This window comes from Elgaria multicarinata, chromosome 14 (assembly GCF_023053635.1).
Source record: "Elgaria multicarinata webbii isolate HBS135686 ecotype San Diego chromosome 14, rElgMul1.1.pri, whole genome shotgun sequence".
Taxonomy (NCBI): Eukaryota; Metazoa; Chordata; class Lepidosauria; order Squamata; family Anguidae; genus Elgaria; species Elgaria multicarinata.
The window spans coordinates 33,075,777-33,103,553 of NC_086184.1; the positions used below are offsets into that span (position 1 = coordinate 33,075,777).

General features: G+C 46.3%; 2 protein-coding genes across 6 annotated transcripts in view; both read right to left on the minus strand.

The window, feature by feature from the left end:
* Positions 1-3,856, minus strand: part of CNOT1 (CCR4-NOT transcription complex subunit 1) — a 112,752-nt gene extending 108,896 nt beyond the window's left edge. For all 5 annotated transcript variants that reach the window (XM_063140877.1, XM_063140876.1, XM_063140874.1 and 2 more), the window contains exon 1: positions 3,747-3,856. The gene's annotated coding sequence lies outside the window, so the exon portion shown is untranslated. The remainder of the gene's footprint in view (positions 1-3,746) is intronic.
* A 3,709-nt stretch (positions 3,857-7,565) lies between these two features.
* On the minus strand, positions 7,566-26,063 carry LOC134408966 (lysosomal protective protein-like). Its single transcript, XM_063141486.1, has 11 exons — positions 25,900-26,063; positions 25,040-25,151; positions 23,238-23,372; positions 22,726-22,884; positions 21,883-21,974; positions 20,314-20,398; positions 18,817-18,966; positions 17,263-17,390; positions 12,950-13,112; positions 8,955-9,044; positions 7,566-7,808 (listed from the first exon to the last, which is right to left on the minus strand). The coding sequence occupies exons 1-11, from the start codon at positions 26,061-26,063 to the stop codon at positions 7,722-7,724; spliced, it is 1,365 nt and encodes a 454-aa protein (XP_062997556.1). The 3' UTR covers positions 7,566-7,721.
* Positions 26,064-27,777: the final 1,714 nt, after the last annotated feature.

Consider the following 27,777-nt stretch of genomic DNA (forward strand, 5'->3'; position numbering starts at 1 on the left):
GCACCCTCCCACCCATGTTCCCCAGCAACTGGTATATATAGCCTTACACTCCCCCTTAAGACACAGGTCCGCAGCTTAGGTCTACTTCTGGATTCAGCCCTGAGCCTGGACGCTCAGGTTTCGGCGGGTGGCCAGGATTGCATTTGCGCAGTTAAAACCAGCTGCGCCCGTTCCTAGAGATGTCAGACCTAGCCACGGTGACACATGCCTTAGTTACATCTCGAATGGATTACTGTAACGTGCTCTACGTGGGGCTGCCTTTGAAGAGTGTTCGGAAACTCCAGCTGGTTCAAAGAGCTGCAGCCAGAGTGTTGACCGGGGCTGGTTACAGGGAGCAGACAACTCCCCTGTTAAAAAAGCTCCACTGGCTTTCAGTCTGTTTCCGGGCACAATTCAAAGTGCTGGTTATGACCTATAAAGCCCTATATGGCTCGGGTCCAGGTTATTTGAAAGACCATAATCTCCCTTATAAGCCTGCCCGTGCTTTGAGATCTTCTGGAGAAACCCTTCTTTCAGTCACACCATCTTCACGGGAGCACTTGGTGGGAACATGGGAGAGGGCCTTCTCAGTGGCTGCAGGGAAGCTAGACTGGCTCCCTCCTTGATGGGCTATCAGAAGCAGGCTAAAACTTGTTTGTTCCATCAGGCCTTTGGAGAATAATCTGTCCCTCCATCTATGTTAACTTGAGTTATAATTTTGTTGTGTATTTTAAACTTTTTTTTCCTTTTCAATGTATGTTTTAAACTTTGTAAGGACGCCTTGAGGCCCAGTATTGGGCAAAAGGCGAGATACAAATAAATATAATAATAATACCACCAATGGTATGGGAGGTAGCACATAGCCATCACTACTAGTACAAAAAGGCAAGTAAAAGGAACAAGGAATGAAATATTTCCCTAAAAACAGATAGCTAGTTGAGAATTGTACACAAGCAGGAAACAAAATGTGAGCAGGCTACATAAAATTGATTAATTGGAAACCTCAACCTATTAAGATAGTTTCTAAATGAGCACACAGCAGGTTCTGCTCTGTATCCATTAATTAAGAGGTGGGTTGCCTCATAAACAATGTCAAGGATATGAATAGCCATTCTGTACATTTATTTTGTACCGACCATTGGCTACGAACAATAAATGTGGCATTGCAACTTTGGCAGACAGGTAACCTATCGTTAAAGATGGGAAATTCTCAAGACAGCTCAACAATTATGCAAGTAAAGTATTTAACTTAAGACTGAGCTCTGCCTTTTTAACAATGATTACAAGGTAGCGAATTAAAACATATTTTTAAAGTATCACATAGAGACCATCCACCTCAAACAATTTGGCAGAAATCATAATTAAAGCTAGAATTATTCAACATTTAGAACAACTTTGAGGGAAAAGTCTTGCTTCTTCAAATTTTTAAAATTAGTTGAGTGAACCAAACATGTAGATAGGGGAGATCCATTAGACACTGTATACTTGGATTTTCAGTCCATTTTTGATTATGTCCAACATATCAGAAAGCATATCATGAGGGTATGTCATTTTTTAAACAGTAAGTGGTTAAAAAGAAGAGGCAGAGAATAGAAATACAAAGTTATTTTTAACAATGGAGAAAAACAATGGGATTTATTAAGGTCCATACTGGAAGTGATGTTGTTTAACTTATCTATGATCTATTCCAACATAAGCAACAAGATAGATTGATAGAAGACACCAATGGGCAAGTCATCTGAGTTTGCAAAAGCTGGGTCAAAACATTTTATATTTTTAAAAATATTCAGAATTGTTGAAATTTTAAGGATAGTGAACAGCTCCAAAACTTTCACTCCAACTGGATGGATGACAAAATAGCAAAAGGGATTGAATGTGCACACAATGTTGCATTCATTAAGAAAAATTATGCACTCACATATATGCAGGGGTCCACAAAACAGCTTGGCTTACTAGCATGTTTCTATCAGTGTTCATCACAAGCCCCTGCGTCACATTCTCTGGCATATGCAGCAGGCTTGCCTTATCTTACTTGCACAGAGGTTTGAAAAAGATAAGAAACAGCCAACCATTCCTTACTGTCTCAAAACTGCAGCACAAGCAAGCACCAAGGTAGGGAATGTGAACTGCTGGGCATCCCTTCGCATCACACATCTTGGGATAATTGCCATTGGTGAACAAATTTCTTAACAAGGTCCAAATTGGTCTTGATTGGCCAAGAAAGGGATCCAGATGGGGGTCACAGCAGGAATGTCAATAAGGCACAATTCTATGTATGTTTAGATAGGAAGTCCAAAAATTACAAATATGTCCCAGCCAGAGTGGCTGACAAGAGGGATGTCAGGAGTTGTAGAACTGTTTTCTGTCTAAACATGCATAGGATTGTGCCTTAAAAATATCTACCTAGAGTACAGGAGCAGTGGAACAGGCCTATACAATGAAAAGAACTATTAGAAAAGACTGAAATGCCACGATATATATGACACACCTAAATTCAGAACATTGTGTGCACTTCTAGTCACATTTTAAAATGTAAAAAAGGACTAAAATGCTAAATAGCTCGGAGCCACTTGCAGATATTTTCAAGATACATTCAGACAAATTCACAGAAGTGCATTGGTAAAAAAAAAACTAATAAAATGGATCCTCCATACACAGATGCAACAACTCCCTAACTACTAGTTTACAAGAATGTATTTGCTATTTTTGATCTTCTTAGTCTCAGAGTTGGTAGGACTTGACAAATCAATCCAGCAACACCATTCTTATGTTCTTACCACCAACTACAGGTCCAAGATGGGAGCCAGATATGGTACTCCAAGCCTAGAAAGAAGCAACCATGCAGCCCAGAAGGAGAAGTTGGGAGCAACTGTTTCAGTCCCTGAATATGAGAAAACGCAAGAAAGGCATTCTCCAGGTTACAAAATATTCAGCTATGTGACTTAAATAGAGAAAGTAACACAGCCAAACTGTCATTAGGGAACAGCCTCTGGCCGGAAATAAGACCCCCCAAATGAAGGACCTGAGCAGAAGCAACTATCTTATAGCGATCTTCCCCACTGCTAAAACAGAATCTCTCTTTCACGGGAATCGGAAACATATACACCACCCTAAGTACATAGAAGCCTGCCATGCATCAGAAGGCGAGAAGCAAATAACGAAAAGGAAAATAACGGGTCTCTTTTGTGGTGTCAGATTGTGATCCACCCCACGAGAAAGCGCCCGCCGCCGCCAACGAGTTACCCGGAGACCGCCGTAGGAGCCCCGGTGCCGCCGGCTGCGGCTCTTGCCCTACTAAAGGGCGGCCTCCAACTGTGCAACTACCTTTTCCCAACACTCGCCTCGTTCACTCCCACGAGAAGAACGCCGCCGACTGGCCCAAGTTACTTCCGGTTTGCTCCGGGAAGCAAGCGAGGCGAAGGGAGCGGCAGGGCCTGGAAGGCCCTTCTCGGTCGAGTCGGGACGATCCCCGGGCAGGCCGCGGCCCGCACCAAGGGCCGAGGAGGAAAGAGGGCGGCCCACCTACGGCTTTTATTTACTTTCCGGGCCGGCTCGGAGAGGAGGAGGGGCGACGGCCTCCGCGCCCTGAGGGCAGCACGTGCGGGAGGGACGGAGGCCCGGCTCGCCGCTCGGCACTTCGGCGGCAGAGAGAGGGACGGAGGCCGCCGCCGCCGCGAGTCGTTTCCCGCCCGCCCGCTTGCCCTGTTCCGGCTTCCGGGCGCTTCCGCCTGTGCGGCCTTCCCTCCGGCCCAGAGCGCGGTCCTCACCTCGGGCGGGTCGGGGTCGGGGGTCTCGGGGCCGGGGCAGGCGCCTGGCTGGAGCCGCTCGCGCTTCTCTGGTTACCTCCTTCGCTGGTTCCAAAACAAAATGGCGACTAGAGTCGCGCGCTCACGTCGCGGCCTTTCTCTTCCCGTCTTGCCCCGCGGCGGACGCAGGGCCAGAGGGGGCGGGGTCTCCCTGCCGTCGTTCGGGCAGCCTGCACGAGGGAAGCTCTGCCCAATGGCAAGCGGGGGACAGCCCGCGCTCGAGCCCGCCTCTAGCCAATCACGTCCCAGTCCTCCGCTGGGCTACCCAAACTCTGCCTTTGCGCCTGCGCGGACGGACGAATACGAGGCGGCCCAAACAGTCTTCTAAAGCGAGGGGGAGCTGAGGGAAGAAGGAGATGATGATGTCCAGGAGGAGTTGCGAGAGCGGGTGACAGGCAATGATTGGTTGAGCTCGGCCTGGCCAATCGGAACGTGGCGCCCTGAAGGGGAGCGTGTCAGCTGGGGCCAATAGCGGGAGAGCGCGGTTGGAGCAGAGGCGCCTGCGCGCTGGCGTGAGGGGCTGAGGCGGCTGTCAAGCACGGGGTGCCCCGAAGCCGAGCCCGCTTGGCCGGCGTCGCTCTTGTTCAGGGAGGCCGCCGGGACCCCGGCTGACCGCGGCCTGGGCGAGCGGGACTTCTCCGCTCCAGCAACTCTGGCGGCCAAGCGGCGCCTCTCTGGGGATGCCCGAGCACGCAGAGCGGCGAGGGGAGGCCGGGCGCTGAGCCCCCTCAGCTTAGATCAGGGGCCCCCAACCGCGCGCCCTCTAGGTGTGCTGGACTGCAGCTCCCACCATCCCCAGCTAGCGTGGCCAGCGGCACCGGGCTGGGAATGATGGGAGTTGCACTTGGCCGGGGAGACTGCCTCAACTCTCTGGCCTCGCGGCCCTGCCGCTTTCCCGCCCTCCGCGCCGGTTTCTCCTGACAGGAGGATTTGGGGACGGGGGGGGGGTTGGTCCCGGACCGAAGAGGGAGAGGCGCCCGCGCCCGCCGCGCCTCCTTTGTGCGGGGATGGGTGCGTGGGTCGGCGGGCGGCGCTTCCCGCCTGACGCTGCGCTGCTTGGCTCCTCTGGAACTCGCTTGTGAGCCTCTCGGTGCTCGTGGCTGGACTCGACAAAAGCAGAGTAAATCGGAGGCAGCCCCAGGCAGGCCCCGAATGCCCAATGCTGGAGCGAAGCAGCGGGAATTCCCTCCTTCCTTGCAGTCCGTGACAACGCCTGTCTCGCTTGGAAACGAGCTCTGTGGAATGTATAGCGGGTGCCTGGTCACCTCAGTCCAAGCACCCAAGAGCGCCAGAGGAGGAAGCGGGGTGGGTCGGTGGGCAAGGATCCCATCCACCTTCGATGGAGGAGAGCCCTGCACTAGGATATGCCAGCTTATGACCAAGAACCTAGTGAAGGAGCTGGAGCAGGTGGTTAACATCCCTGAGGCACAGCCCAGGCAAGAAAAGGAGTCCAAAATTCAGGAGAAAGGCCAAGAGATCCCTCCTCAGTGTTTCCACAGAGTTAGGGGAGCTTCCAAGGAATTCTCTCAAAATTTGTCAACCAGTCCAAGGTTCACCATGTTTGTACAAATTTTTCTATCTTCCCATGTTTTGTCTTGAAGAGTTACAATTCCTGCATGAGCTGAGAGAATTGGGTAAGTTGTTGCTTTATTTTTGGTGCTATGTTGTATTCCGAAACTGGGAGGACACACCTACACAGGAAAGTACATGCATGTCTGGTATGCATAAGCTGGGGGTTGGAAATCTCAAGCCAGGGAGCCAACTCCAATCCTCCTGGGGTTCCTCAGCCCTTTCCCCTGACCTTTTCCCCCAATAAGTTCCAACTGTTGTGAATCGGTCCTGAAAGAGGTTCCCCACCCCTAGCTTAAGCCCTGCAAATGAGAGGAACTCATTTGAGGGTTCCCTCTTCCACCATAGAAAAGGAATATACCACAATCAGCCCTATGCCCTATTTAATACAACTCCTCCTCTTGGGTTGTCAAACTGATCTCCCTCCTCCATTCCCTTTCCCTTGTATGTCTTGTCAGAGTGGTGAGGTGGTTAGAGTGTTGAACTAGGAAAACCTGGGTTCTAATCTCTACATGGCCATGAAGCTCACTTAAAATACCTATCCCTGCACAGAAATACAGGCAGATGAGAATGGGAGCCCCATCAAGAGCATCTGGATTAAAATACATGGGGCAAGGAATAAAAAGAACATGATAATCGGAGTCTACTACTGATCACCCAATCAAGGACAAGACAAGGATGAAACTTTTGAGAAACAAATTGCCAGTGTTTCAAGGAAGTGTGATGTAGTAGTGATGGGGGGCTTCAATTACCCTGATATCTTTTGGGAGACAAATACTGCCAAAAGCGCCCCTTCCAAGAAATTCCTGACATGTGTGGGTGATAACTTACCCTATTTAACCTACCCTATTTCTTTGATTCTGAGACACACTTTTTTTCCCATATAAACATCTCTAAAAATGGGGTGCATCTTAGAATCGCGGGTCTGTCTTAGGGTTGTTGTTTTTTCTGTTGGTGGTACTGAAATTAGTGTGCATCTTACAATCGATGGCATCTTACAATCGAAGAAATACGGTATATCAATTTTTGCTGTGTGGTTTTAATCCTGGTTGTTCTTTTTATATTGTATTTTGTATTTGTGTTTTTAAATTGTTTGTTGTTTTTTATGTTCTTCATGGTTTTAATTTTTGTGAACTGCCTAGAAAGCTTCAGCTATTGGGCGGTATAAAAATGTAATAAATAAATAAGCTGGAGCGTGTTCAGAGGAGGGCAGCCAGGATGATCAGGGGTCTGGAAACAAAGCCCTATGAAGAGAGACTGAAACAACTGGGCATGTTTAGCCTGGAGAAGAGATGATTATGGGGAGACATGATAGCACTCTTCAAATACTTAAAAGGTTGTCACACAGAGGAGGGCCAGGATCTCTTCTCGATCCTCCCAGAGTGTAGGACACAAAATAATGGGCTCAAGTTACAGGAAGCCAGATTCCAGCAGGACATCAGGAAAAAGTTCCTGATTGTTAGAGCAGTACGACAATGGAACCAGTTACCTAGGGAGGTTGTAGGCTCTCCCACACTAGAGGCATTCAAGAGGCAGCTGGACGACCATCTGTCAGGGATGCTTTAGGGTGGATTCCTGCATTGAGCAGGGGTTGGACTCGATTGCCCTTCCAACTCTACTATTCTATGATTCTAGGTGGCTTTGCCAGTCACTGATTCTTAGCCTAACCTACCTCATAGGGTTGTTGTGAGGATAAAATGGAGAGGAGGAGGATCACATACACTTCCCTGGAGGAAATGACAGGCTACAAATGTAACAGTAAATAAACAGCGTTTTCGTTTCTATGTCTCAGGGCAAAACTCATGTCATTTTTGATATGAGCTGCTTTGAGATTCAAAATTTGTCTGAAAAGAGGGTTAAAAATATAATACTGAATCAGTTCACTGTGTTTTAGTCCACTATTGTCTGCTCCAGCCAACCTCAATCTGGTAACCTCTGGATGTGTTGGACTACAACTCCTAGCACGCCCCAGCCTGAGGTATGCTGGGAGTTGTAGTTCTAACATATTCAGAGGGTACCAGACTGGGGACAGATAGTCTACTCTAGATGGTAGCAGCAAGCATATTTTACACCACAGAGCTATGCCCCCGGATTTCATTGGGAGACTCCCAAGTAAATGTATGTATGATTAGAAATGCAAACTGGTTTTGGATCTGTACTGAGCATTACAGACACAACAGTTCTGCACAATTAATTTAATAACTATATAGTCATTAAATGAATACAGTATGCATATACCTTCAATTTAGGTATTCAATTATGTTACAAAGCTATTGCAGAAAGTATTACAAAGCAGTATGGATGACCATTTTCCTCCTCACCTTTTCAATGTTATTTATTAGCCATTAGAAAAGGTAGGGTAGTGGATCATACATAAGTGGTTTTAGAGAGGAAACATTCAAACATCTTCAGAGCTTGTTCAGGCTTGTACTGTGGAACCATGTGACCTGCACCCTATAGATGAGGGGAGTAACAAATACAGAACTTATAACTAAAAGTACATCTATAAAACGTCATATAGGACACTGCATGCTTGAGTTAGCTACAGCAGGAAGAGGCAACTTTTGAGAATTTAAAGCAGCTGCATACAATGCTGCCTTTTTAGTACATATGATTCACATCAAGGATTGTACTGAGCCCTCTTCCTCAATAATTGGCCTCTCTAGCTATCTGCCTGACTCTTTATTTCCAGCACCTTTCCGTTGGCTATTGATATGCCAGCCCTGATAGACATAATATCCAGGATTGGGAGACTGGCTGCTCATGTAGGGGGCATGGAACAGGTGACAGCTGCAGGTAGGAAATTGGCTGAACCAACACATACTAAAACCAGGTTTATCACTCCTGGGTTAGGGGCTTTAGGGAGGGATGGCACTTGCCAGATGTCTGTGTATCTACATAAAATGCCCATCTCTTATATATCTCAATAGGGCCAGGAGTGACAATCCCACCCCGCCCTGCCAGATGCACACACTTTATATTATATGGGAGAACAACTTATTTGTTCAGTCTCTGGTGGTCAGGGAAGTGGCTCTTTGTTTTGCACAGGCTTTGCCTTTAAGGCTCCTTATGGGAACATAAAACTATAATTCTCAAAGATGAAGGGGGTCTCCCAAAGTTCATTGTCCAGATCAGCACCTCTGTTTACTAGAACACAACTTAGCAAAGGAATGAGGGGTGCTTCATTTTTCCAAAACCAAAATTTTCAGTCGTGAAGGGAGGGAAGTAGCAAGTTTTTTATATGATCCAATGGGTCAGACAACATGCTAAGCCATGGTTAGGCCGCTAGCCCTTTTGCAGCAAATAGTGTGTGTGTTTAAACCACGGCTATGTAGCCACCCTGGTTAGGAATGGTTCACACAACATGCTAAGCCATAATGTTTATCTCAAAATGCTTAGTGTGTCATCTGAACAGGGTCAACATTTTTATATAATACAGCCTTATTGCTGTAGGAGAAGCTTCAACTTTTTCTGTAGCTTTGTCAGGCTTAAACCCTCCCTTAAGCACTCAGTTGACTTGTGACAAAACAGTGCGACTTGGTAGGCTTCAAAAATAAGAGCACAAAGACTTCCTTCTGGATGTAGTCCCATTACACTGACCTTTACAGTGAGGAATGTGATTTTCTCATACTCCTTGAAAAATCCAGCAACCTGATCATTGAAGTACCAGGGCTGATAATCACTTAGCACCTGTGAAATCAAAGAACAAGAGGATGAGGTGAGAAGCAGCAGGAAATTGGGTACTGTGTTCACCTCAGGGTTTTTACCTTAAGAAACACCCTGAGTGATAATACCCAAATCACACATTATTGTTCCCAGCAGATGTTAACCTCTGATCATGTTTCACTGGTGTCCCTAAGATGCTCTTTGGCCTCTGACCTTTTTTTCTTCTTTAAATTAAAATATGGCTGTGTTTTTATGTTATCTCTTTCTGCTCATCACTAGGAACCCTGAACCAGAAAGCATGATCCACCGTGTCTCCTCACAGAAATTAAGAAGAAACAGGCTTTCATCACTGCACTGAAGGTATGCAAAGTGCAAGGAAGTGAGACATGCACATGATGTTTCCTCTGCCAAATGTACAAGCTGTGGTTCAGTTTTTAAAGTATTGTGTAGCTTTCCAAACTACTATTGCAAAGACACCTTGAAAAGGTCCTTTTGGCCAGAGATCATTGCTTTGGGTTGCAACAGCACTCTTTAACTTGCCTCTAAGCAGCTTTCCATCTGCTGGCAAATGAAGGGGTTGTAGACCATTAAAAGTCCTAGGGATCCATTTCTGGATCATCTTTTTTTTAAAAAAAATCCTTTCAGCAACTCGGGAATCAAATGTGCTTGGTTTCATGTACCAAAAAGGAATTTTACAAGAGAAAATTTGCCATGGAATTGGAACTTTGACACCTGCTCATTTGTTACACACAGTTCTCTCACTTGTCCTGCTGTCAGTTTTCGTCTGCCCTCACCTTAAAGCTGTGGGACAAATAACATTTTATCATCACATGTTGTGAAATACGTCAGTTGTTGCCATTTTGCAAGTAGAGCTAAGGTTACTCATACCATGCCTGTAGCTGAGCTGAGATTTGAACTAGTGAGGGACAAACCAATCCAAGAAGGATAAATGCCCTTTTCACTGTCAGTCAGAACTTCTATTGTTAGGATGAGGAAAAACAAACTGAAGCTGAATCCAGGCAAGACAGAGGTGCTTACTGTCAAAGGGCCCAACCTGGGTTTGGAGGTGTGTCAGCCAGTTCAGGATGCGGCTACACTCCCCCTGAAAGACTGTGTTCGCAGCTTAGGGGTGCTTCTGGATCCGTCGCTCCAAATGACAGCCCAGATAGATGCGACGGCCAGGAGTGCGTACTATCACTTCGGCTGATACGCCAGCTGCACCCTTTCCTAGAGTCAGAAGACCTAAAGAAGGTCGTGCACGCTCTGGTAACTTCAGGGCTCGACTTCTGCAATGCGCTCTACATAGGGCTACCTTTGTGCCTAGTCCGGAAACTTCACCTAGTTCAAAATATGGCAGCCAGGCTGGTCACCGGTACACCTAGGGGTGACCACATTACACCAGTTTTAAAATCTTTTCACTGGCTGCCAATTATTTATTATTATTTATTTACCATACTTATACCCCGCTCCTCAGCCAAAAAAGGCTCTCGGAGCGGCTTACACTTAGGAAAAAAGACAGTCCCTGCCCTCAGGCTTACAATCTAATAAAGACATGACACACAAGGAAAAGGAGTCAAGGAGGGAGGGAGGGAGGAGAGAGAAAGAAAGAGAGAGAGAGAGTCCAGCAGGTGCAGGCCCCGATGTTACTTCTGCCTGCTCCTGTCCCCTCGGTCCTTCTTCTTACCCACAGGGCCAAGATGGCAGTTTGCCCTGTGGGGGGGGGGGGAAGAGTCCAGCAGGAGCAGGCCCCGATGTTACTTCTGCCTGCTCCTGTCCCCTCGGTCCTTCTTCTTCCCCACAGGGCCAAGATGGCAGTTTGCCCTGTGGGGGGGGGGGGGGAAAGAGTCCAGCAGGAGCAGGCCCCAATGTTACTTCTGCCTGCTCCTGTCCTCTCGGTCCTTCTTCTTACCCACAGGGCCAAGATGGCAGTTTGCCCTGTGGGGGGGGAAGAGTCCAGCAGGAGCAGGCCCCGATGTTACTTCTGCCTGCTCCTGTCCCCTCGGTCCTTCTTCTTACCCACAGGGCCAAGATGGCAGTTTGCCCTGTGGGGGGGGGGGGAAGAGTCCAGCAGGAGCAGGCCCCGATGTTACTTCTGCCTGCTCCTGTCCCCTCGGTCCTTCTTCTTCCCCACAGCGCCAAGATGGCAGTTTGCCTTGTGGGGGGGGGAAGAGTCCAGCAGGAGCAGGCCCCGATGTTACTTCAATTAGTTTCTGGGCAAAGCATAAAGTGCTGGTTATCACCTTTAAAGCCCTACATGGTTTGGGTCCAGGCTACCTGCAGGATCGCCTTCTCCCATACAATCCCCCGCCCCCCACTCAGGTCCTTTGGGAAGAATTTACTTCAGTCAGCGAAAACTAGGCTGACAACCATTACCCAGAGGACCTTCTCTTCTGCTGCTCCCAGACTGTGGAATGGCCTGCCGGAAGAGATTGTCAACTTAACAGTCTTTCTGAATTTAAAAAAGCTATAAAGTCTGATTTCTTCCAACAGGCCTACCCAGTCAAATTTTAAGATGTCTGAATGTTAATTTAATAATGTATTCATTTTATACATTTTTAATCAGTTTTATGTATTTTTGTATTTGATGTTCCCTGCCTCGATCCAGAGGGAGAAGCAGGTAAGAAATAAATATATTATTATTATTGTGTTTTTAACCTGTTGGATGTTTTTTGTGGTTTTAATTTTTGTGAACCGCCCAGAGAGCTTCGGCTATTGGGCAGTATAAAAATGTAATAAATAAATAAATATTATTATTGTGAATATTTTGTTTCATTGTAATTATTATTACTGTTTGTGACTCATGGTTGTAACAATAAAGATTAACTGATTAAAGTATATTGCTCACTGCTGCTGTGAGTTAAAGCTTCTGCACAGCATAGTCCCCTGCATAGTCAATGGGGCTTACTCTCAGGTGAGTGTGAATGTAGTTGTAGCCTCTGTGACACAATTCTACAATGAACAATGGGGCAGTCACAAAAATGATTTTGAAATGTTTAATTGAGTGTGAGCAACCGTCACTGCTGCAATCAAATGACAGGAGTGCTCATACTTCCAGATGGAGCAGAAAGAGGTTTTAGTGAGGAATCTTGGCACAGTTTGGATTTTCTGGAAAGCCACTAAAGCACAGGAGAATGAACCGGATGTAATTTGACCCATGGTGCTTATCCAGAAAGTATGGATGATGCAGCCAGAACCTTATTTGAGAAGGAAGTACTTGAAAGATTGGACAGCCATCTGTCAGGTATAGTTTAATATGGATTTTTGCATTGAGCAGGGGGGCCCTTCCAAATCAACTATTTTATGATTCTGTGAAGGAAGGCTCACAAAGCTTCCATTATAACCAAGGCTGTTCTAACCCCCATCCCTAACCCATCTCACAAATAAGAGCACAAAGTGATTTTCCTCCCGCATCCCTTGTCAAAGCTGACAAAATCAACAAAATCTCTTTTGAAGGTGTGTTGGGCTGCAGTCTTATCATTCACAGCCAGCCCATAGCCATACTGGTTGGGAATGATATGAGTTGCAGTCTAACACATCTGGAGGGCACTAGGTTGGGAAACACTGAGCTGCCGCTTCAGTCTTTGGGCTTTTCTACAAGAGCCTGTTAATCACAGAACCTACTTTCTGTTTTGTCACAGAATTGAGATCCGAGCACTATGCAAAGAGCTTTGCCTTTCCTGCGTTTCTACTACATAACCTTTAGGTAGAGCTGTGCTATAGCGGAATAGCTCAAATACACAAGGAGAAACAGTAAAGTCAGAGAAAACAGAAGTGAAGTTGGGGGATCATGATGTTGTCTAAAGAACCCGTAAATAACCATGGGTAAGGGATCACAAGCGCAAACATAAATGCCTTGTGTAGAAAGCTCTTCCTCCCCAAAGCCTGAGATTGCTTGCTAGGTGAGACAGACCTGTTCTTCAGTTACTTACGGACTGGTTTAAAGATGCGACAAATTTTTCGCCCCCCAAGAAGTTGCAAGCCATGTCCACATCTCCATTATAAACCAATGCTCGCAGATCCTGCGCCAGCAGATAGTTGTAGAACGTAGCCATGTCTGTATATTGCCTTTGGTAACGAGCCCTCACCTGTGAACTGCGTGGAGGGGAAGAGAAGAGAAATGCATGGACACAAGCAACCTGGGACTCTTCTCCTTTTCGTTCCGCCATTTAGCCTAGAGTGCCCTCCTGCCTGTTCTCAGAGTCCAAACTGCAAGGTCATCCATACTCTGCAACAGGGTTGGTAATGAAGAACTCCTGGACCTCTTTGTTGCCACCCACCCATCCCACTTTTTTTTTAAAAAAAATGAACACATTTTATTACCAACAGCTGGAATTCTGTGAACTGCATTTCTGTTGGGGCTGAAAACTGAGTTCAAAGGAGTTGTTTTCTGTGTTGAGGCTTAGACCGCACCTCTGCCTTGAACTGTCTTCTGGTTAGGATACTTGTTCTTTGCCTCATTTCCAATGGCAGCCGCTTTGTAGTGGTGCCCAAGAGAGTTTCTCAAATTACCAAATGTGCCTATGGCCTCAAATGGGTGCCTACCCCTGCTCTATAATTATGGAATTCCTTTCTTGCCCCAACAGGCTCACCAAAGTTTCAGCATGAGCAAAACCCATCCACCAGTTATTATGCTGAGTCATAAGAATATAGGAAGTTGCCTCATACTGAATCATATCATTGGTCCTTCTTGCCCAGTATTGTTAACACTGACTGGCAGTGGCTCTCGAGGGTTTCAGGAAGGTCTTTTTCCAGCTCTACCTGGAGATGCCAGGGATTGAACCTGGGACCACCTTCTGCATGCAAAGCATGTGCTCTTCTGCTGCGGGGGGTGGTTGTTCACTAAATCTGTGGACTCTGCATCTTGTAGGGCATTCCCTATACCCCAAAGGAAGAAAAATATGCTGGGGAGAAAAACGTATTTGTGACCTAAATGGACCTCAACTGCGGGAAATACTCTTTCTAAATTAATCCAGCTATGTCTGAAAGTAGTTTTTGCTTCTGCAACTGCTCCAGTGGTGCAGGTAAAACTGCACCTTGGAACAAAGACCAGTCTCACCACCACCCTGCAAAAAAATGACCACCCAGAGAGCAGCAGCACACAAAAGCAACAGAAGCAAACTCTACTTTATTCCTGTATTTATTTATTTATTTATTGTATTTTTATACAGCCCAATAGCCAAAGCTCCCTGGGCAGTTCACAAAAATGTCATGATGGTGCTATGATGAACAACAGAATGAAATTTAATAGGGATAAATGCCAAGTTCTACGCCTAAGAAAAAGAAACCAACTGCACAGTTACAAGATGGGGGATACTTGGCTCAGCAATACTACAAGTGAAAAGGATCTTGGAATTGTTGTAGATCACAAGCCAAATATGAGCCAACAGTGTGATGTGGCTGCAAAAAATGCAAATGCTATTTTGGGATGCAATAATAGAAGTATAACTTCTAATTTGAGTAAGGTACTGGTTCCCCTCTATTTAGCACTGGTTAGGCCTCATCTTGAGTATTGTGTCCAGTTCTGGGCACCACACTTCAAGAAGGACACAGACAAGCTGGATGGGGTTCAGAGGAGGGCAATGAGGATCATCAGGGGTCTGGAAACAAAGCCCTATGAAGAGAGACTGAAAGAACTGGGCATGTTTAACCTGGAGAAGAGAAGAATGAGGGGAGACATGATAGCAGTCTTCAAATGCTTGAAAGGTTGTCACACAGAGGAGGGCCAGGATCTTTTCTCGGTCATCCCAGAGCGCAGGTCACAGACTAATGGGCTCAAGTTACAGGAAGCCCAATTCTGGCTGGACACCAGGAAAAACTTCCTAACTGTAAGAGCAGTGTGACAATGGAACCCATGACCTAGGGAGGTTGTGGGCTCTCCCACACTAGAGGCATTCAAGAGGCAGCTGGACAGCCATCTGTCAGGGATGCTGGAAGGTGGATTCCTGCATTGAGCACGGGGTTGGACTTGATGGCCTTATAGGCCCCTTCCAACTCTACTATTCTATGATTCTAAGATTGTGAGTTCATAATGTGAACTTCACATGCTTAAGGGTGTTTTGTTTTTTTAAAATCAGGGTTGGTAAAATTTTGTTCTAACAACAAGTCATGAATGTGGAAGTAGTTGTAAACCTTGGAGTGGTGGTGGTAAGAATAGAAATAGTAGTTGTGTGTTCCACAACTGAATTAATAACATGGCCATCTTAACAGTTGCCCTCCCTGTTGAACTCAATGGAACATTCTTCTGCGTAGATGTGTATAGGATTGCACTGGGAAGGAAAATGTGTTATCCCCTAGACTGCATGTGGGTGGGTGAGTGGGTGGGTGGGGTGGACATAAGGATTGTATAGTTTCTGGGCTCTGAAGTCAGGAACAGGGCTCTGACCTCAGCCCCAAAACTCCCTGCCACTGCCCCCTGGGAGCCAGCGTGGTTCTGGCTATGTATCTGTGCTCAGAAACAGCATGGAGCTGGGAAAGAGGATGTTCCTGGAAGAGGAGATTAAAGGAGGCTTGAGCATTGGCCACACAACACGTTCTATGGCCACCCCCAGCCGCCTTCCCTCGCACTCTGAAGTGTTGTTGATAGCCTGGCACCCATCTAGCAGAAATGCAGGTCTCGGAGGTTGCCAACTATCTTACTAGGATTGCACCCCAATTCTCTTAAAACCGTTGGCTCTTGTATTCACTCTCTTTGAAAGAGCCAGCAGCTAAGTTTGGAGCTACTATGTTACCTTTGAGTTGACCTAATAAAGGTATTATCAAGCTATGGATTTTGGAAATTTTATTTCAGTTAACATTTGCTTTTTGTATATTCACTTTTGCTGGTGGTCAATACACAAACAAGATCTCCATTTCCCTTCCATTATTTCATAGTGTGCACAAACACACAAAGTTGACAGTCTTTGGTACTGGATAACTGGGAAAGGAGACCTACCTGTGCAATTAATTGTGATACCTGTTCTCTAACTTTCAGCCCTTGGCTGATACTTCACAAGGTACCCAAACATTTTCCCACCTATTTGATCTGGGTCTCGCCTTGGTGACCAATGGTGTAGCGGAGCCAAGGCTTACAAGGTAGAAGCGCTGGACTTTCTGATCAGCAAGGATGATGGCCTCATCTGCCAGCCCCTCAGTTTCCCCCATTCCCTCTGACCTTAACTGCAATCCCCACAGAAACTGCTGGGGAAATGGATTTTCACAGCAACAATATATTGTTGTGAGCGATCTTTGTTATTTATTTATTTATTACATTTATATCCCACCTTTTTTCATCCAAGAAAACCAAGGTGGCATACATAATCCTCCTCTCCATTTTATCCTCACAACAACAACCCTTTGAAGTAGGCTGGGCTGAGAGTCTGTGACTGGCCCCAAGTCACCCAGTGGGCTTCTATGGCCGAGTGGGGACTAGAACCCGGATCTCCTGACTCCCAGTCCAACACTTTAGCCACTACACCACACTGCAAAGAATGTTGGGGTGGCTTGGTCTTCAATTGGTAATTAAGATTCCCTAGCAGTACAAAAGGCATGTATAACGCATGCACACACACAGAGATTGATCAACATAGCTGCCTGCATTTCTACCTTATTTGTGTGACTATGGGGACTACCTGCAATTCCAAATTTCCCAATTTGCCATTGTCAGTGACATGTCGCCAGCTTCATCCAGAATCAAGCTGTGAAGAGGTGCTATTTTCTTTACCCTTGTTTGATCGGACATTTAACAGAATGAGCCAACGGCTTGTTTCCTTTCATACTGATACAAACAAGCCCAACATCACCAGCATGGAAGGAGGGCTGGAAGGTATCCCAGCTCCTTTTTACCTGTCTGAGCCTCCTTCTTTCAAACTCACCTTCTTGTTGCACATTGCCACACTTCTCTCTCCCTCACAGTTGGGTCCCCCCCCCTTGTCCCTCCCTCTTTCTATCCAAAATCCACCCAACCTGCCAAACACTAGATATAAAACCAATTTTTAAAATTTCCCAGCCAGAATGGGAATTGCAGACCAATGCAACAGGAAGGTGCCAGGCTTGGGAACACTGGGTTAGTGGCTTGACAAAGGGAAGCTTTTAGTCTGATCCCATTCCTAGAAGCTACCTTAATGACATGAAGCCCTATTCACTTGCAATGCATCAATTCTGTTGCAGTAGATAAATGCCACTTTCCTGGAAAGCTTTGTCAAGTAAAATCCCTTCACCTTATCACCGAGTAGCATTTGCATTCAGAAATGTTCAACCGAGTTACCTGCAGAGTTCCCAGTTTGGGAGAGCACTCGGGATATGGAGTGCCTGCCGGACATCATCTTGGTTCAGCCAGACATACATCGCAGTGGCATTTATACATTTTGGCACTCCTGGGATGGATCCAACTTTCTGAAAGTGAACACAGGCAGGATAAGTTTGGCACCAACGGGCAGTCAGGGATCTGGAAAACATGTTGGCCCTGGCAATTCCCCTGCACGTGGGAGCATTTTGGGCCTGTCAACCTTCAACATCCTCACTTCTAAGAGATTCAGAGATAAGCCAAGATGTCGACCCTGCAGAACTTGTGGCCCTACAGCTCCCATCATCCCTCACCATTAGCTATGGTGCCTAGGGTATTAGGAGTTGTAGGCCAAAACATTTGAAAGGCCACCAGTTGCCCACTCCACTCCTGTTGTACAGCACGGTTGATGACTTCTAGGTATTTTAAACTGCAACCCCCGTCAGCCCTGGCCACCACAGTCAATGGTCAGGGATTATGGGCGCTATAGTCTAAAATATATAGAGGATACCAGGTTGTCTACTCCTGCCCCAAGTGTTCATATGCAATAGCATCCAGACCCGGAACTGTCAAAGGCAAAGGAGAACTACCCTCCCACTGGCCTGAGCCCACACGTCTCCCTGGCCCAGATACCCAAGTCTGGGAGTGGTAGATAAATATAGCAAAACAAAATTTAAATTAAACACACACACACACACACACACCATTATTTCAATGCATTTCAATTTTTTTAATGTGGCATCCTGTGGTGCAGGAGTGATTACAGGGAGCTTCCTACCTCTCCCTTTCCAATTCTTTGGCCTCAGTTTGCCTTTGTGTTAAATGAATTTGTTCTGAAGCAGGAAGAAAAATGTAGCATCAAAAGAGTGGTTTTCTGTATTGTTATGTGGATCAGACCCTTCCCCTCTTCTTTGTACACAGGATCATGGCAAAGCTGTTTGCCTTTGTATGAAATGGCTGAGTACGAACTCATGAGTTCAAAGGCATGGTTTTACAATGCGGTGCTCAGACCTCTGGATCTGCTTGTTGGACCCCTGGCTCTGTTAGATGCCCTGCCCTGCCCTGCCCTCTGCATCACCAGACAGAACGGGCACCAGCCACTGCTGGAAATAGTGATGAAATTCTACACGTTATCTTCCCTGAGGTCCTTCTGGCAGACATCAGTATTTGTTTCTCCAATTTGAAGCACTACAAAATATATATTTGATGCTAGGAGGGATGGTGATGGTGACTACAAGGTGTGGGTTCTAAACAGCACTTGCACATTTATCTTGCCAAGTCTCTGGTTATCTGCCTGTTCTTGTGTTGAACCCACAAAGCCATGTTTACAGTCATGCTCTTCCCCTCCCTCTTTCCCTCCCTCCAAAGCCCCTCCAGCTCCCTGAAAAGTCCCCCCTCCAGACAGGAAGGGGGCAGCCTTGGTCATTGTGGAGATCCCCATTATTCAGATAGAGGGACCTAAATTCCATCACTTGTGGAAGTCAGATCCTGGATCCAATCCTAGATTTGTCAGGCACAGACGGCCCAGCTACTCACCGGAACCGGGACATTAAACTGGTAGTAGCGTAAGAGGTTAGACAGGTCAGCTTCATAGCGGTCCTGGTAATGTGCACCTCCCCAGCAAGTTGCATAGAGGTTGTACATGTTGAGGCCAATGCCATAAAGGATCCCGTAAGCTTTTGATATCTTGAGGAGGGGAACAGGGAGGAAAATGTAATTATTGTGAATTGCCCAAAGAGAAATGTAATCACTCATTTAAAAAAAAAAAAGGAGAGCAGAGTTAGCTATCATCTTGTCCATGTGCAAGAGAGGAAAGGAAGGAGATACGCAAGGCCAAGCAATATTGATAGCATTTGGGTTGCATCAATGTGATGTAATACTACTTGCTCTTATTTGAACTCATTCAGGATGAGACTGAGTTAAGGCCACTGTCTAATGTTTTTTAAAGGCCACATTCCTAGAGAATCAGGCAAGAAACCCTCTTGACAAGCCCAGTTGTACATTATGGGGCAGCAGAGAAGGGTCTTCTCCTCCCCTTCCAAGCAGTGAACCTCTACAGTGAACCTCCCAGTGAACCTTGGGCCCATGGGACGAATTCAGCCCACCAGTCCGGCCCTCTGGGGTTTCCCAGAAGGCCTTGCCCCTTTTCCTGGCTCCACTTACTTTCCCCAAACAGCCAATCATTGGGTGGTTTCCTGACTTTTCTGCAGTTTTCCCTCATTCTAAAATGTTGAGATGCTTCTCTGGCGGCTTCGTTACTGGCAGTAAGAGCTTTAAGCTAAAACACGCCGGTATTTTTGGTATTTTGGCCCTGCCCCATTTTGCCTTCTGCCATGCCCACCATTGGAAAACAGTCCTCACCCCACCCCGCAGCTTCTCCAAAACTGAATTTGGCCCTCAGGCTGAATGAGGTTCAAAACGCTGCTTTGGAGCCTCACCAAAAGTAGAGCCATGGGCCCTGGAAAGTCTCTCTTTGGAATTCATGGTAAGCTTTTAGCCTTTGCCACATTTTCGTTGGTTGTTAATCCATCTCTCCTCCTTTACATTGGTCTAGTGTAGCCCAATTTGTACCCCAACCCTTGCCAAACCTCTGCAAGTGAGAAGTCCTGACTTTGCCTCTCATTTTAGCAATCACTGCGAAATGGCCACAGAGAAAGCTCCTGAAAGGCTCAGAAGCTGCATGGCAAAGTAGCCACTCCACATCCCAGCCAAACGATCGGCAGAAGAATGGACTGGCAGCCCGTGGCCTGCAGAATCAGAGCGGCACTTCCAGAAGTCTTTGGTGGCTCTCTTGCCTATTAGTCCTGGAGATTATATGGTATGAGAATGACAGAATTAGAGCAGCCTTCCCCAACCTGGTGCCCTCCAGATGTGTTGGACTGCAACTTCCATAATCTTACGGGCATTACACACATCTGGGGTGCATCAGGCTGGGGAAGGCTGAATTAGAACAGTCCAGTGTGAGACCAAATGGAGGGTGTCAAGTTCATGCTACAAGAGTTAGTTCAAGGTGCAGTATGTGCAGCCACTCACTGCGGTGATACAGTTGCTGTTGTCATTGTTGGAGATGTTGCAAGTTTCTTCATTACAGCAGTTTTCTGTCAAGGATGCCCACAGGCTGCAGAGCAAAAAGAACAGGGATAGATTGTCAGGCAGGCAGTTCAAACTGGGCACCCAGGGAAACGTAAAGCCACAAAGTTGAAGGAACAGAAAGGACTTCCAGTTCAGTTCCCTGTCTTAAAACAAGCTAACCTCTATCCCAAAACATCTAAAACAGATATCTGGCCACAGTTTCCTGGAGGGAGATTCTACAACTTCCCTAACCATTCTTCCTAATGTTTGTGCAAATTAAACTGTTGTGTCCTTTTGTACCTTCAGTAGAGAAAATGAATGGTTGTAAATTCCATTCACTGAAACTCGTGTGTCATGTCTCTAGAGAGTACGCCTGTGAGCAGAAATGGTTTTGTTTTAGTGATTATATGTAAGTTGCTTCAGGAGCCTTTTTGGCTGAAGAGTGAGATAAAAAATACTTTAAATAAATATAAGGAAGATGACGTGCTGCAGGGCAGGGAGATGCCATCAGAGCAAGAGCTGCTGTCATAGCCTCCACACTGAGTAGGGAGCTAGAGAGGAGTGGGAGAACTCAGGGGCCAGACAGGGTCTAGGAGAGTCCAGTAAGTGATCCTTGGTGTGCTAACGCCAGCATTAGCAGCTGGAATATCTTGGGAAGAGGATGTGCCATCATTCCTGCTCCCAGCTCTTCCCTTTACTGCTGCCAGCCTCCTCTAGAGAGATGAGGGAGGTGGCTGCGAAACGTCTAGCCTGGTGATGATAACCTTCCCCCAACCCTGAATTGTATAGAGTGGCCCCTTGGAGTGCAGTGAAACCAGCCTGTGTAGGTGAGAACCTAAGGACAGCCATGCTGGATCAGACCACGTGCGCCCCTGGTTCTGGTAGGAGTGTAGACAGTCTTTGTGGTTTGTCCTTTTTGAACTGTCCATTTTAATATTGCTTAGTACTTGTTTCAGTGAATACTGAATTTCTTTTATATGACTGAATCATTTTGTATTTTAACTTTTCATTGGTATGTTTTGTAACGAATCATTTGTTCTTTCAAATGCTGGGTGGTGTGTGTGTTTTTTTAAGTAAGTTAATGTTTGTTATAAGCCACTTTGAGTAAAGTTTACTGTTCATCATCACCGTCATCAACAAGATAGGCATGACTGGGCCCTGCCAAGGGCTCACCCCCACCACCACCCCGCAGCAGCACCCCCAACAAGGGCCCCATAAAAACGCTCCTCTTCCTCATTGCATCCTGCTTGCCTGCCTACCTCTTGCGCTGGGCCAAATGACGGTGGCTGTGAGAAGGAAGAGGGGAAGATGCCACGGCCTCCTTGCTCGCTGCCTCTCTGCCTGGCCAGCCAGCCAGCGGTAGCAGTGATGAGGAAGAGGAAGTCAAGCAAGATTATCTCCCTCACTGAGGGAGGAGCCCATGGAGGCTGTCTTGCCCAAGGCCTTCCAAAAACCTAGAACTGACACTTATCACCACTGCCACCTATGGACATATGCCAAACAATTTTACATGTTCCCCTTTCTACTCACTCATCTCCGAACAATCCATGGTAGTAGCCAAATTCCATCAGTGTCAGATCATTGAGAGAATAGCTTGACATACCATTGCCAACCCCAAATCCCTGAGGAAACAGATAACAAAAGATTATCCTGAGAAAGAAGTAGGTGGGTGATGGAATGACTAGTCAACAGGCTATCAGCAGAGCCAGGCTGGCGACTTGGTGTGAAGCAACTGGCCAGAGGCACTCCAGTGATGGGTGCTTCCTGAGAAACAGCACAGCTGGAGGAGAGGCAATGCGCCACAGCACCATGCCACAAGGCTCCTTCCCAGAGGGCATGATGTAGCACTTCCCAACATCGCTTTCCTTGTTGCCCAGTCTCCAAGTTGTTTGAAGCCCTCTTTAGTACTTTGCTGTCTGCTTGGGGCTTCGATGACTCATTTAAATGTTTGCATTCTTTTAATGATTTGGGTTTCTTGAAGGTTTGAACAAGGTAACCAACCAGTAAAATGTTAATAGAAGAGGGAAAACTGTCTCTTTCATCTCTAAAAGACGACAAAGATTAAAGTCTGAATGCCTGCAATTTGAATGCCTGCGAACCCTCCTCCTCCATCATCTTACAACTCCTACCATGCAGACATCAGGACTACAACATCTAGTCAGCATTCCCCGCTCCCATTCCCTTTCCCACCAAATTGCTTTTTGTAACACCTTGCTGATGAAGCAATCTTGAAAGTTTGCACTTTTCTTGTGTGGGTGGGTGGTGAGGTGATCTTTGACTTGGCCTGATAAAGGTATTGCACTCTATGGATGGTAGACCTTGACTCTCCTGATCTTCCAGTGACTCTGTGCCGTGCACTGCAGTTGTGCCTACCTTCAGGTTGATAGCTGCTGATCCTTCTGCAATCTTGGCAGTAAGACTGGGAACATAGACTCCACCGTAGCTTTCCCCAAAAACATAAAAATCATTGTTGGCAAAGTTTGGAAATTTGGCAAAGAAGCTCTGGACAGCCAGGTAGTTGTCCTCGGCCACCTGAAGGGGAGAGAAATCCCACAGCCCAATAAGCAGGCTTGTGAAAGGACAAACCTGACAGGCTGACTGAACGCCAGCATTTGGGATCAGCTCACAAATGCTGGTGGAGAAAGTCTGCCCCACAGTCTCTGTGCAAGTGTTTGATGTGCACATAATATTCAGATGCATTCAGGCCAGATGGGGCCATTGCCATTACCCACCCCCACACCACCCCCAAGGCCATCTCTGCTCATCATCTACCATAGCAGTGGAGAACTCGAAGGCCAGATTGGAACACCAAATGTGCCATATCTGGCCTGTGGGCCTGAGGTTCAACTCCCCTGGTGTACAGGAAAGGACAGAAGATGACTCACCTGGCTGTCACTGATGGTATAGCTCTCAGAAGTGGCATAGGAATAGCCAACTCCAGCAGGGGATTCCAGGTAAATCATGTTGGCTACTTTGTTCCAGCTGCTGGGGTTCAAGTAGAGTGTGCCATCATTATTCAGCTACACAAAATAGACAAAGAAAGGTTACCTTGGGATGGGAAGACACCAAAGGCTTCACCACTGCACTTGCAACTTGCCATTCATTGGACTTTCCATGGCAAAAATGACCTCTCAGCACAGTTGTGAGTTCCCAGTGCTTGGCCTTGAGAGGTCTGGCACCAGGAGAGATTGGGCCTGCGTGGAAACTCTGTTAGATCCATTGCACCACCAGAAAACAATTGTGACGTTCCAGAAGGAGATGGAGCCAGGATGTCTTCCATGTTCAGTGAGCCCAGGCCACAGAAAATGAGACATAAACAGTGTGAGAAAGATAAGCAGAGAAAAGAAAAAGAGGAGAAGAGGCAAGAAGTCCTGTTGATGATGGTGGCCAAGCAAGCATTGTTTCGTAGAGGATTGCTGGAGATAACAGGACTAACTAAGTTAGGGTGTAATGGATATAATCAAAAGCCTCTGTGATGAGCAAGCTCTTCCCAGTCCAAGGCTGGGAGGGATTTGGTTCTCTTTAGGAATTCAGAGATGCTAAATTGGCTCTGCGAGATCTTATCAGTGAGGAGGATTTTCACAGTAACAGTAAGCCAGTTTAGATCTGCAGGTATTAGCTGAGTGCTGGTAGCCATTCCAAAATCCTGTCTGTTGCATCAGCCCATTACAGCCTGAGTTTGGTCAATGAAAGCCCAATGTAAGAACTGTGAAAACTGAACCTGCCTGAACACAGAATGTTCCTTCACATTGCCACATCGCAAGCAGGCATTTAAAGCAATCCAGAAAATATGTCCACAGCCCTAGAAAAGTTTCTTAACTATCAGTCCTGCATAATCTGTTTCAGTATCTGTTCCCCCCCCCCCCCCCGCATTTTGGTTGCATTCCTATCTGAAAGTTGTGTGGGTACAGCATCTGGGCCTGCCAGTTCCTAGAGTCAGAGGAGCCCTCCTCAAAAGAGGAAGATTATGTACAGGAACCAGGAGTAGCTGGCTTTCCCTAGCTGAGACTCCAGGACCTTTACTTTAGAGTAGGGGTGGGGGCACGTGTGGCCCTCCAGATGCTGTTAGATTGCAACTCCTATCAGTATAGCCAATGGTGAAGGATGATGGGAGTTGCAATCCAACAACATCTGGACAGCCACATGTTTCCCATCCCTGCAATGGAAGACAAACCACTCTTGGATCCTGCTGAATCCAGAGATTCAGACATTGTCATGAATGTCTCCTAAGCCACAAGTTAACCATCAGAGCACCTCCTAGACATCGGGAACAAAGATGGTAGAGGACCCCGGCAGAAGCCACCAACAGAAGGTCCAGCACGCCAGACAATTGCCTTTCTATCCTGACTGAATTATCCCAAGAAACTCCCACACATCTGTAATGAGCCTTCCCCCAACCCAGCCATCTCCAGGTCTACAACTGTCATCATCCCCAATGAGCATGCTGGAAAGAGTATAGAAGTTGTAATCCAACATATTTGGAGGATGCTAGGGTGGGAGAAGCTGACATGGATAGCGCTTCAAAGGCAGAAGGTATGAGTTACAGGTCATCTACCTGAGCGCCCCCCCCTCCAAGCCAGCTCCTCTCAGGAAGCAGCACCCACGCCACACATCTGCAGACCTCCTCCCTGCTCCCTCCTCCCCCTCAACTCAGGGTGCAAGGCAGCCAGAGCACAGACAGACTCACATGGAGCGGACCATTTTCGGACAGAAAGCCTTCCATTGAGCTGCAGCCGGGTCCCCCATTCAGCCAGAGCACCACTGGGTCAGTAGCTGGGTTGCCCTGAGACTCCACAAACCTGCAGGAATGAAAAAGGGAAGAGGAACATCCTGATGGAAGGTGGCTGGAGAGGCCCAGAGAGCTGCCTCTTGAGGACGCGTGATAGCACAACAGTCCTGAAGTTAAGCACATCTGTGGCAGGTGAGCAACGCCGTGGGACATGAATGGGAGGGAAAGAGAGGGGCAGGGGAAGAGGCACCAGCCGCCGGCTCCTGTTCCAGCAGCCTGTCCCTCATCGACTATCAGCTGCCTTCCGGGAAGGATCTTGTTGTGTTTCTGTTTGGATTATATTGCTTGCTTGTGATGTTATTGTTATATTATAATTTTACTTGCAAGCCATCTTGAAAGGATTTTTATCCTTAAAGGCAAGATAGAAAGGGTTATAATCAACCAGTCAATCAAATCGCTCCAAGCAGCCAACTCATTCTCTGGCTGTTCCACACAACTGGTTTTAGGGCAGCACAGAAGGGGAAACTTCCCCTACAGCGCCCAGTCACGGCTGGCATCCTGACCATAATGGCAAAAGTCACTTGGGCCTGTTGCCTGGATACTTGGAACTGGTCACATCCGAATTATCTTTTTTACTCTGATCAGTGAGCAATTTTTTAAAAAATCTGCATTGATTTTAAAAATAAAAAAGAAGCTGACAGTTCTCTGCAGAGGAGACTAATTGAATGGCAAGTAACAGCTAAAAGTCTCTCTCTCTCTCTCTCTCTCACACACACACACACACACACACATGCACACACAGAGCTTTCTCCACTTACCAATAGTGGAAATAGCGGCCAGAGCCTGCCTGGAGGTAGCCTGACCATTGCTTGAAGGCCGGCATTTCTGACAATCCAGGCAAGGAAGTGATGAGATCTGGAGAAGCCTGTCCTGAGCAGAGCCCAAGGAAGGCGCTGCAGACAATGACCGCCAGGCTGTGCATCATGAGGCTGAGGCACAGACTGCTATGAAGAGGCTGAATCCCAGGGCAACTTATATTGTGTTCCCCTGTTTGCTCTCCTGATAAAAACACCCAGTGCTTCTTTTGTTTCTTGGTCACTAGAGATCATGGGAAGCCTGGGGCTGTGTGTTGTACTAGCAAAACAGAAGTGTGGCTTATTTTCCATGAAAATTCATCCTGAAATGTCACCTTCACCTTGTTTAGTTAACAAAACCTGGGGCCAGACTGCCTAGTTTAGCTTTAAGATAAATGATGATAAATCTGACGTTTTAGGCATGCATATTGTGTAGCAAGAGTGAAAAATCAGAAAAGTGCACACTGGGGCAGGCTTGTGAGATGGAAAACATCAGGGAGGCAATCAAATGAGGAGGTGGTAGAGTAATGGGAAACCTCAGTTACCCTCACATAGATTAGATACATCATACATGTTCTGGTCATGATAAAGGATTGTACAAAGTGAAGGGGTGGAATTACAGCTTGAGATTGATAAATAAATGGTCAAGGAACACCTAATTACTTTGAATGAGTTCAAATCTCCAGGGCCTGATAAGGTGCATCCTACTGTTAGGGAAATTCCCTGATCCAGTAGGGAAGGGAACGAAGTTCAGGCAAGTCCAGATTCAAAGGCTTTTATTCAGAATTACACGTGTAGGAGAAAGCTCGCCTCCAGCAAGCTGAAGGCTGAACTCTCTGCCCCCACCTCCCAAAGAACAAACTTTTATAACATTCGATGTGCCTCCAATGAATTCATAATTTCCCTCCTCCCGTCGTACATGTTCCATAAACGAAACTATTCTACCTAAATAATGCCCAATATTGTGGCAACTATGATCAGTACAATGTTACTTTTTGTTCTTGATAAGCCCCCTCCCAGAGGCGCATGGAAAGTTTCTTGAGCCTGCTTTAAGGACCTTCAAATGCACTGCCAGGGGGCTTAAGGTGATAAACAAAAGACAGGATGCACCTTCATGTCTGTGTGATACAGAATCTGGTTTCGAAATTCAAGGCTTTCAGATATGTTTTAGGAAAAAGCAGGGGGGATTTGATTTAAATCAATTTTATTTAAATCATGATTTAAATCACTACTCAGAAAGACTCAATTTAATAATGTGATTTCCCCCCCCCCAAAAAAAGTGGACTCTTCCTCGCTATATTTTACACAACTCAGAGTTACCAAAGACTCATTCTTGCTGGTATAATCTTAATATTTACAACCAGATGAAGGTTTCATTTTTGGAATAGCAACTTTTCAGATTAGTTTTACATAGAGAGAGAGAGAGAGAGAGAGAGAGAGAGAGAGAGAGAGATATTTGGTATTAGAAACACATCATAGATAGATAATTATGAAATTATTGTGAGGTGAACTATCTCCAGTTTAATAGGTTAATAATTCATATCGGGACAACTTTTCTGCTGTACTTTATTGGAAGGAGAGAAATAATCTTACAGAAACCTCTGGAAGAGCATGACATTGTAAATGGATTAATGGAATTCATTTACCAAAAAATTTAAACTGCCTCATGCTACATAATTAAAAACTAATCCTTATTTCATGATGAATAACCTTTGGACTATAATATATCTTAAACAGAAAACTATCTTTGAAAGATTTTTCCTCAAAAAGCATTTTATTAAAAAAAATTAAATTTTAAAAATCCAATTTAAATTTAAAAAAAAATCCGTGTTTTTTTTTTAA

Coding starts and splice junctions, on each gene's coding strand:
- LOC134408966 (XM_063141486.1), bottom strand. CDS start 26,063: ATGCACAGCCTGGCGGTCATTGTCTGCAGCGCCTTCCTTGGGCTCTGC. Junction 20,399..21,882: donor CATGGATTGTTCGGAGATGA/GTGAGTAGAAAG, acceptor TTTGCTCTGCAG/CCTGTGGGCATCCTTGACAG. Junction 13,113..17,262: donor CCAAACTGGGAACTCTGCAG/GTAACTCGGTTG, acceptor CCCTCCACGCAG/TTCACAGGTGAGGGCTCGTT.